This window comes from Poecilia reticulata, linkage group LG13 (genome assembly GCF_000633615.1).
Source record: "Poecilia reticulata strain Guanapo linkage group LG13, Guppy_female_1.0+MT, whole genome shotgun sequence".
Classification (NCBI taxonomy): domain Eukaryota; kingdom Metazoa; phylum Chordata; class Actinopteri; order Cyprinodontiformes; family Poeciliidae; genus Poecilia; species Poecilia reticulata.
The window spans coordinates 28,054,502-28,064,879 of NC_024343.1; the positions used below are offsets into that span (position 1 = coordinate 28,054,502).

Sequence of the window (10,378 nt, forward strand, 5' to 3'; positions counted from 1 at the left end):
TTAATTTGGCGGCTCTTTTTTTTTTTTTTTTTTAGCTCCCTGACAATCGTCATCAATCAGAGGTGTTATTAGTATTCGCTTGAGCACAAGCTCTTGAGTGTGTCCCTGCTCAGATGGAGACCACACACTATTAGGATGAGGTTAAGCTTGTGGATGTCACTTCACATTGTCCCCTCTCTCCTCTTTAGGATTTGGTTCTGCTGAATAAGTAAAATTTCTTAAGCGGGACGAGGAACAACTGGGGAAATATATGAATTTGCAAAGTAATGTTCTCCATAAATTATTACTTATTCTTTAATGCTGCAAAGAACAACTTAAAAAAGTTATTTACCAGAATATTTTTAGTGTACAAACAACTTTAAACCTCCTAAGCTGTGGTCTCTGTTTCTGTTTTTGAGTTGATCTGCATCTACCCTTCCCCTCCCATCCTCACAGCTTTCGCGCAACAATAGAAACTTGTTTCCGGGATCTGTGCGTCAGGCTCTGTGGTCTGAATGACCTACCAGCATAAAAGCCAAGACCCCCTGACAAGGGTAAAAATGGGAGGGGGTTATAGCTGCCATGACTGGAATGATGTCATTTTGCCAAAACTGTGCTGCTAGTAAAATGAATTTTAGAATTCCCTCTACGAATCTGACATGTTATCTTGTTTGCAAACTGCATTTTTCTCTCTTCACTTTGTATTTTAGCTTAGATTATGTTTGAAAAATAATGCCTTAAAACATTTTTTTCTTTTTCTTTAACATATTGTCACATTGAATGCATATATGAAGTATTTTATTGGAATTATATCTGTGTGAGCATACGGTCATTATTATAAAAACATCAGACAATAGTTTATTCTTGGCGAATTTTATTATCTGACTAAAATCTTACTAGTTTTATACAGAATTGAAAACACAGCTGGATCTCATTGGCCTGTACCATTAGAAAACAGATTAAACCAAACAACAAAATTTATACAAAGAAAATAAATAAAGTTATTAATCTAATTCACAAGCTCATCTACACAACTAAATCGTCTGCAAAGTAAAAACCTTAATACATTAATCTCAGAAGGTTACTTTAAAGAGAATAAATAATGCTATACAAAAAGAAAACACTCCATTTGGTTACGTCCAGTGATGTAATCAATGACATCATAAACAGGAAGTGCCGGGCCGGCCCCTCCTATACACACCTGTTCTGTTCCGGTGGTAGGATTTGAACAGAGGGACAAAAGATGGTGAGTCTCAACAAACAAAAAAATAAACGTATGAGTAAATTTACCGTGTAGCTTCAGAAAAAAAAATAATTAGTTGATGTTTCAGAAATGTTAGCTTTGTAAACGTGCATAAATGTAAACTATAACATAATGTCACCACAAACAAACCTATGATGGTAAGTGAAGCAAAATGACAACACCAATGTTTTACCTAAAGCATCAAGGTCAACTATAAAACAGATTAAATGCTTAAGGGACAAATAACAATCTTAACCACTTTGTCACAATTTGATATTCCAAAATTAATTGGTGTTAAATTGTGAAGCAGCTAAAAATTCCCATTTCTGGATTTGTGTGCGTATAATTCCAAGTTGTGCCACTGGTTCCCAATTGAATTAAAATTGAATTAAAAGTCCAGACTTTGACTGGGCCATTCATACATTTAGGGTTGTTATGCTATTGGAAGATGAAGCTTTAAATGAGTCTTAATTTTTGTGCAGCTTCTAAAAGGAATACTTATTTATTTATTGGTCTTCATGATGCTGTTTCTAGATTCTTATTTGAAAAATTTAGTTTGTAAAACACGTTGTTTACTTTATTATTACACACTACTTTGTATTGCTCTATCACAAGAAATTTGAATAAAATTCAGCGAAGGCTGTTGTAGCATGACAAAATGTTGAAAAATTCAAGGGGTGTGTCTTTTTAAACCACTGTACAAATGAGCTGCAACGGTCCAAATTGTTGTTCACATTTGCTCTTGTTTTTAGCTTTCCTTTCAGTCAGCAGAGTTGTGTTGGCCAACTGGTTGCATAATCTCCTTTCTGCCTGGGAATTAACATGAGAAAGAATTTTGCTCTGCTTCACCGATTTTTATCATTCAAACACTTAAACAACTCGGTGCTTCTGTAAATTTATTGACCTGTTCTATTTTTTTTCTGTCCTAGAAAAAGAGAAAAATAAATATTTGTATCAAATGGCTGGGCACACAGGAACAAATGCTATTTACTAGATACGTTAAAAGTAAATTACACCATTTTTGAGGTTCAGAATGTACTAGAAAATAAGGTAAGGACTGGCAACAACACTGTCTGGCTGTTGGACACATCCTCCCTTGTATTCAGTGCTGGCCATGAAACTTCCTGTAAATACGTGATTGTTTACAGCAGAAGCTTCATACCCAGGATTTCTTAGGGTCAACGTTTCTTCTGGCACACTGAGCCCGAACTGCACTTTATTCCACTTTAATTTAACAGCTCCGGCAGCTTTTCTAGTTAAATCGACTGTTCATTATTGAGACCCGTTTTACGAAGGGGCTGTGAGGTGCAATTTAATGAATCTCTGGCACAAAGCTCCCTTTCAGTGCTGCCCGAAGAATAGAGGGCTATTTAGACCCCGCTAGGGCTTTATGTCAAAGGCGGCCCATAATAGCTGTCAGGCCAGGGCAGAAATTCCCACTGGCCTGGGAATGCACTAGAAATCAACTTTTGCCATGAGCAGATTAAGACAACAAGCAAGCAGTTGGGGAAGATTCTCCAACATACTGGCATCTGTTTGGGGACAAAGATTTTCCCATAGAAAAGAAGCAACTTCTTGCAACTGTATAGCTTCAGTTTTCAACTTAGTAAATAATGAAATTACAAATAAACCTCTTAAAGCTTTAAACAAAAACGATAATCAGAAAATTCAGCTTCTTATGAATTGATGAAATGTTTTTGTTGCTTTAAGCATAAATGAATTTCCTCCTTGTCTTTGATGTTTTCTGTCTTTAAATTTGATACATTTGGTTTTTGCAGTTTTTGAGGAAAGCTCTTATGTTTTTGCTTGCATCCATAGACAATTTTTTTTTCAGATAAACATTATCAAAGTAAATGGAGAAAGAAAAAATTATGGCTTATGTGAAAAAAGGTTATCCAAACCAACCTGGCCCGATCCACCTGTACCACCAGAACATTTCTGACAACATAAAGTAGGTCAAATATCCCTCAGAAAGCAGAAACATTATATCTTCCTCTAAAGACATCAAAAAATAGAGAAATTAATTGACATCAACCTATTTTGAAAGGGCTTTGGAAACCGTAGTGAGAGCCATAATCCTCAACTACATAAAAAAGGGACATTTACAGCAATGTTGGTCTCATGTACATTAGTTATAGTTAGTTTATAGTTAAACTAGACAAAAATGGCTGCTATTGAAAAGTTTCAAGAGAAAACTCACAGCTGACAAAAAAAATAATATAAAAGTCTTACATTTGCCAAAAACAGCTTGATAATCCCCAGGACTTTGGGGAATTTTCTGTGGCCTCACATAGTAAAAATGTAATGTTTTTGAAAGTTTTCTAGTTCAAATACTTAAATGGCACTTAAAAAACATGGCTGCTGTATTATGTTGGTCTTGGATTCCGACAACGTTTTGAGATGACAGGTTATATTTCTCAGATAATTACATTTGTTTAATCTGAAACCTTTAAGTGTTACAAAGGCAACTATTGACTGTACGAGTGAGAAGAAATGGCTTTAAAAAAATATATATATATTTTTTTAATAGCGCTATTTTTAGTGTTCGACTGGTTAAGCAATTTGTTGGAATTGTGTTGTTTAGTGACTGCTTTTTAGTTGCAAAAGAAAATGAAACATGCCATCAAATGGGGCTTAAAAAGCCTTTTCTTCTCACTATTACAGTCATATCCAACAGTTCCACAAAAGCTGTCACGGTTCAGAGCACACACTGACAGTAAAACCAGCGGAGGAGCTCTCTGACAGAGCACATTGTCTTCAGCTCAGTAGGAAATTTCAGACAAATCCCTCTTAGATGCAGGTGGTTGGGCACAAGCAAAGAGTTAAGTTCCCTGGTTTCCCTTCGCTCCTCCTCTTTGATGTTCTGACATCATCGGTCCTGCCCCCTGAAAGATCCCCTTCCTCATCCTCAGTGCCTGTCACTTCCAGTCTGGATTGTTTATGGAAACTTCACGAGCAGCATCAGGAGCAGGTGTTTATCCACAGAACAAAGTCATGCTTTGAAGAAACTTTCAGTTCAGGGATCACAGTGGATGCCACAGGTGTAGCCGCTGGGCTCGACAGAGTTATGGCGGTTCAAACTGCAATCATGAACCCTCAGTTTATGAGTTTTTGCTTCCCCGATTCTGTGATGGAGTACGACGTGGAAAAGAGTCTGGATGGGAGTCTCCTGTGCGAGGCAGAGAACGACGAAGACTTCAAAGAGACCACCAGGGACCTGCTGAGCTTCATAGACTCAGCCTCCAGCAACATCAAGCTGGCTCTGGACAAGCCGGTGAAGTCCAAAAGGAAAGTCAACCACCGGAAGTATCTGCAGAAGCAGATCAAACGCTGCACTGGTATTATAACACCAGGGAACACATCAGAAGCCCCGGTGAAAAGACAGGGTTCCCCAGTGAGTCAGCAGGGCCCTCTGCAGAGTAAAACTCTACAGAAACGAGAGGGGGGTCAGGCCAACCTGCAGAGCAAGAGCCTGGCTGCTCTCTTCAGCCCTGTGAAGGAAATAAGGGGGGAGAAGGCAAAGAAGCCCCCCATGAGGCACCGTAATCTGCCTCCATCTTTCTTTACCGAGCCTGCCAACTGCTCCAGAGTTAGCTCCACGTCTGGGATGACGCTGAAGGACTTGGAACGGGGCAACCCGGAGGCCGCAGACTTCTTTGAGCTCCTAGGGCCCGACTACAGCAACATGGTGAACGAGCAGGACATTTATCAGGGCGTGCCTTTGAGGGGGCAGCCAGACCTGGGAGGCCTGGACCCTGCTTCCTATGACCACTTAGTTGGTGGTCTCCTCTATACCGAACCCTGGACTAACTGCTCTGGACCGTGTAAAAAACCCTCGGAGGGTCTGCGGACAGGTCTACCGCAGCCTCCAGTCTACAGTCAGGCTGAGGACACTTCTGTGCCCTTAGACGACAACGGACTGTGCACTTTGACCTTTCCGAACTTCTTCCCAGACTGCTCCATATCTCAGGTTACCTATGACTTAAATGGTGGATATAACAAAACTAATTTTTCATGTCTATGAGAAACTGAAAGCTTGCAGATGGTTCTAACAGTAGAAGAAGACACTTTGATTTTCATTAACATTGCAACTGGGACACAGTTTTCATGTTGCGTCTATGAAAAACCCATTTTACAAAACATCAAAAGCTTCATGTGTGGATTTTCTTTTCCATCTCAGGCAATTAACAAAGACTTTCTGAAAGGATCTAACTGTGAGGTGACAGTGATGTTTATCCTGCTCAACACATCAGTTTGTCCTATAGTGGCTGATATTAACAGTGACGAAGCTGAACTAAACAAAAGATGCACTTTTCCAACTTTATTAGTAAAGGTCTGTGCAGCAGCGCAGAAAGGGGGAAACTAATTATTGCTAAAACGATGACGACTCCGTGTTTTTGTCTACCAGAAATGTATTCAGAATTTACTTTCAGCTGGTCGACTGAACACTTTTCGTCCCCTTTTGGGAAGGCATTTATTGTATCTAGCTATTGTAACAGGACAAAATAAAGCTGGTCTTTATTGGTGTGTCTGTTTCCTGCTTATTGTGGATAAGTGTAACACAATTTTTCACTCGGTGACTACAACTGCATTCTACCTCGATGTGATTCTAGTGTTGAATTTAAAGACCTGTTGTGATAAAAACAGACAACAAAATTACAAAACATACCGGCTCCCCCTAGTGGCTATGTTTTGTTTTTTTGTAACAGTATGAACCCTTGGCACAAAGTTTAAGTTGGTGTATATGTGTAAAACTCGAGGCCTGGGGACCAAGTCTGGCCCGCCATAACTTTTTATGTGGCCCTCTGAGAAAAGGTACTTTTAAGATAACAGTTGCTTAAATATTATTTTGTCAATCAAATCAAAGAAGTTATATCTGTGTAGAGTCAAAAATAAATTAATATGAAAAGATGCTTAATATTTAATTTTAAATAATGGAATGCAGCTAATAATATTTTAACAATTTATTGGGTAGTTTTATCAATATATTCTGCCACAATCGGCCCTATTGAGAATATTTGTGACGTTCAGTTGGCCCAAAATGAAAATGAGTTTGACACCCCTGAGTTAAAAACTGATTCAGATTTATTTCAAACCTTTATTTCTGTTTATTTTAAATATTATAGCTTGCTGCTCATGAAAACTAATTTGGTTTCTTAGAAAATGTACTGCATGAAAACAATGAAAAAGGGATTTTTAATACAGAAATCTCAGATTATTGAAATGGGCTTCCATATGTTGTACAGTATCTGCACTCAGTACTCGGCCACAACTGCTTTTACATGAATTACAGCATTAAAGCATCAGGATGAGAAGGAGATAAGTAGGTCCAGGTTGCTTTAAAAGGAAACTTCAGTTTAACTGCATTGTTGGATCTGGGATTTCATATTTCTCTTAAAAGATTGAAAATGAGGTTTAGTTTGCTTGATACCAGGGTCATTGAAACGGAAACAAGTGGAAGACCTAGTGGAAAATAAAATCAGTTTCTTTATAAAGCTTGAAGGTAGACAGAAGCAAGAAATGTTCCAAAATTTCAGTTGATGCATTTTTCTCATGTCTCATCCAATTTTATCGATTTCATGACCATTTGCACGCATGCTTTTCCTTCACACATGCACTAGATGGCAGTAATGGTTCATGGAAGGGCTTCCCCACCACTCCCATCTGGCCATAAATGATGTATGATGTTTTGCATATCATTGTAGTCTTGTATAGTAAAAACCGAGTTGTTCATCGAATGTCTGCTTGCATTATAAAAACAGATTTGGAGAAATATGAGCAGTTGTTAAATTTGATATTTAATCACTGTTTTTATCCTACTCCCATTTGAGAAGGATTCTCCCAAAATGCTCAGTCTTTTGAGCACAAAAAAAATGATCTAATGCTCCAATTTGAAGACATTTTCTGCAAGACCTGTGGTTTGCCTCCTGCCAGTTGGCTTGATTAGCAAATTGTTCATTACTATAATACATCATACACAGGGACAGACCATCATTTTATCTTTCTGTACACTGAAGTACACACACAGGCGGCATATGGATTTTCTGTCCCAGAGTTGACACTGGCTAATACATTCAGATTAGGCCCCACTGATGGCACAAGAACTGCATCCTGCTTTGATTTGATAAATAGTACGGTGGAGATGCTGTGTTTGTCCAAGTGATTAACGACTTCTGAGATTTTGCGCATAGGAATATCGAGACTGGAATGTTTGGTTTAAAAAAAAAAAAAAAAATCTGACAAACTATATTGCATAGATACACATGCTGCATGCAGCTAAAACAAACGATTTCCACTGCAGATAACGTATGTAGAAAACAAACAAAGCAACAAAATATCTAAAGAATCATTGAGTTTTAAAACGTTTTTCTTTTTTATGGTCTTCATTTTTATACTCTATTCAATAATAATTACACTGGTTTACCATAAATGCCTTTTTCCTGACAGAAACTTGTCAGTTTCGCGGTTGCTCTTCTATCCACAAGAGCAAAGCAGCTTCATAAATTTGACCGCCAACCAAAAGGAAAGATGAGCAGAGCAAATAACATTGTGATAAGTTATTTTAGCTTACATTTTACAATGTTGATAAAACAGGTTATATTTTATAATTAAAAACATATATAATCAAATTTATTCCATATTTTTTATATTTTGCTCACTTTCTTCCATCTTTCCCCTGCAGCCTCCTGATGACCCCCCACTTTGAAAAACTCCCATAGCTCTGTTTGGTTCCTGCTGTTGAGACAGATGTTGAGCAGGTTTTAAATTTGTGAATGTTAAGTTTAATTGTAGCAAAATATTCTGCTTACTTCTCTGCCTTCTGCATGAATTGTGTCAGATTACTATAATGGTTAAAGCTATTTATTGTTGCTGCTTAATACGTTCCAATTTTACCTTGCATTTCTTTGGTATCCTCATTTTAAATTTTAATATTTTTTTAATAGTTTTTGGTCCTATAAACAGTAAACAGTAGCTTGTACACTTTTTAAAATATTGATCAGAGCATTTGAGAAATGTTCTACTCTGTCTTCTGCAAATCCTTGGCGACTGAATAAACATTTACATTGCCAGATCTTGCTGTCCTCCTTTTACGCATTCCCCTTTAAACATTCCGGCATGGATAACATTTTTCCCCATGTGCATTTTTTTTTTCTGGTTTTTACTTATTTTACCAGCAAACTTTGCTGGTGCAGTTATCAAATTCCTGCTCTGCCTTAGGGTGTATCCTAGCAACGCTAAAGGGCTGTACTTTTGGTTTAGGATTTAGGAGATACCACCAGTGACTGTAGATGTTCGTAATCATAAAATATTGCCATAGTTTCCATATTCTTCATTGACATACCAGAAAAAAGGTATGTCATGAAGTAATATCGTGGTGCCTGTATATCATATCTGTGCATTGGCTTCAAAAACAAAATAAACGTAGAATTACAACAATAAAATACATTTCTTTCATGCTTGAAAGAACTGCAAAATGATTTGTTTAGATTTTTTATTTTTGAAAACTCACTAAATTTTGCTCTTTTTTAGATTATTATTTCAGTCTGTGGTGCTGATAATTTTAGAAGCGGGAGTGAATGTTACTTTTTTTCTTTAGAACAAGAGCTGCTATGTCATGTTATAAGTATATTTTGTTTACATGTTTTGTGCAAACACTATGATCCTCAGAAACTCATATTATTACTCAAGGTTATCGTATTGTGAGAATGTCACGCCTGCCTCTAACCACCTACTCCATAATGCTACATATCTGTTATAACCTGGCAAATAATTTCTAAAGAGAGCTTCTCTCTGACCAAAAGTTCTTCCTTTTGGTTCTTTTTAAAGACTTCCTGCTACATTCTTGAAATAAATTGTCAGCACCAAACAACTTCAGACATGCAATTCTGAAAAGATGTTTCATCGTGAAATATTTTGCGGGCAACCTTCGACCTACCCACGACATTCACCAACAAACGCTGTCAGTGGAGATGTGACTTTAGAGCTCACGCTACATTTTTCTACCCACCAGTCAGAATCAGTGGGATCCTTTCTAAAGTCTGAATAAAAAAACACAGTGGTCACAAGCAAAGGTGATTCGTAAACATTCACTTTATATTAATATTTTATCCTTGGCTTGATCTTTTACTTGTCTGCAGTGTGCGATTTCAGACAGACTCACCCACAGCGTACTTACTGCAGAGGACATCTTTTAGCATTTGTATTTTTGAAGCCTCAACACTTTCCATTTTGAAATGATTTTATTCAGCGTTTGAGCACTGTTCCTTTTCCCCTCAGGGTGTTGCGAGCTTGCACTGTGTGTATTTGTTGGGGTGATAATAAAAAAACTGTGCAACTGACAAAAGTCTTGGATCCATTACAGACAACACTGCTCTAAAATGTTCATCTCTAGAAAATTATATTGACAGGCGGTTTCAATCCAAGCATCTTACTTGGAAGGGAGATTTCAACTTATTCACTTGCTTCTTGTGCAACGTGTTTCAATGTAAAAAAACCTCAACATCATAAAGTCAATGGGGGGGTTTGGCAATTGAAAATGATTTTTAACATATTTTTTGTCTTATTGAGGCTTTACTTAATTATTTAAGTGCGCTGGCATTTTAATTATTTAATATTTTATTGAAAAGTGAATTAAAATCAGTATTTGAAGTTGAAGGTGAAACTCAAATTGAGTCATTTCATGCTGATAAATTTGAAGTGCTTATTTTTGTTAATTCGAATTATTATAATACACACATGGTGAAAACAGAACATTATCTGAGAAAATTCCAGAAAAATATGCAGTATACATTTTTACATTTTTCTACAAACAGACCCCAGCGGACACACTGATTTGCGCACACACACTTTCAAATTCACATCATCCAGAAGGACAAGGTCATACCGACAGAGTTCATATTTCATCACAGTTAGGATACCCTCCTCAAATATCTTTTTGTGGAGCAAAACGTGATGGCACATGTAGGCAATCAGTTTCCTTATATGTCTGGAATGTCGATGCAGGGCATGAAAAAAAGAAAACAAAACAATACAGATTACATGAGATCAATAGACTAGTCTATGACAACTTAAGGAAGATTAAACACAAAAAGTTAGTCTTAAATAAGCTAGCTGTTCTCAAAATGCTCCAAGCATCATCATGGAAGGTTGAGTGGA

The 10,378-nt window shown here is 37.2% G+C and overlaps 1 protein-coding gene across 1 annotated transcript; it reads left to right on the forward strand.

The window, feature by feature from the left end:
- The first annotated feature begins 4,001 nt into the window (after positions 1-4,001).
- fam181b (family with sequence similarity 181 member B) lies at positions 4,002-5,749 on the forward strand. Its single transcript, XM_008426386.2, has one exon. It carries the CDS (start codon positions 4,017-4,019, stop codon positions 5,244-5,246), a length of 1,230 nt encoding a protein of 409 aa, XP_008424608.1. The 5' UTR covers positions 4,002-4,016; the 3' UTR covers positions 5,247-5,749.
- The last annotated feature ends 4,629 nt before the right edge of the window (positions 5,750-10,378 follow it).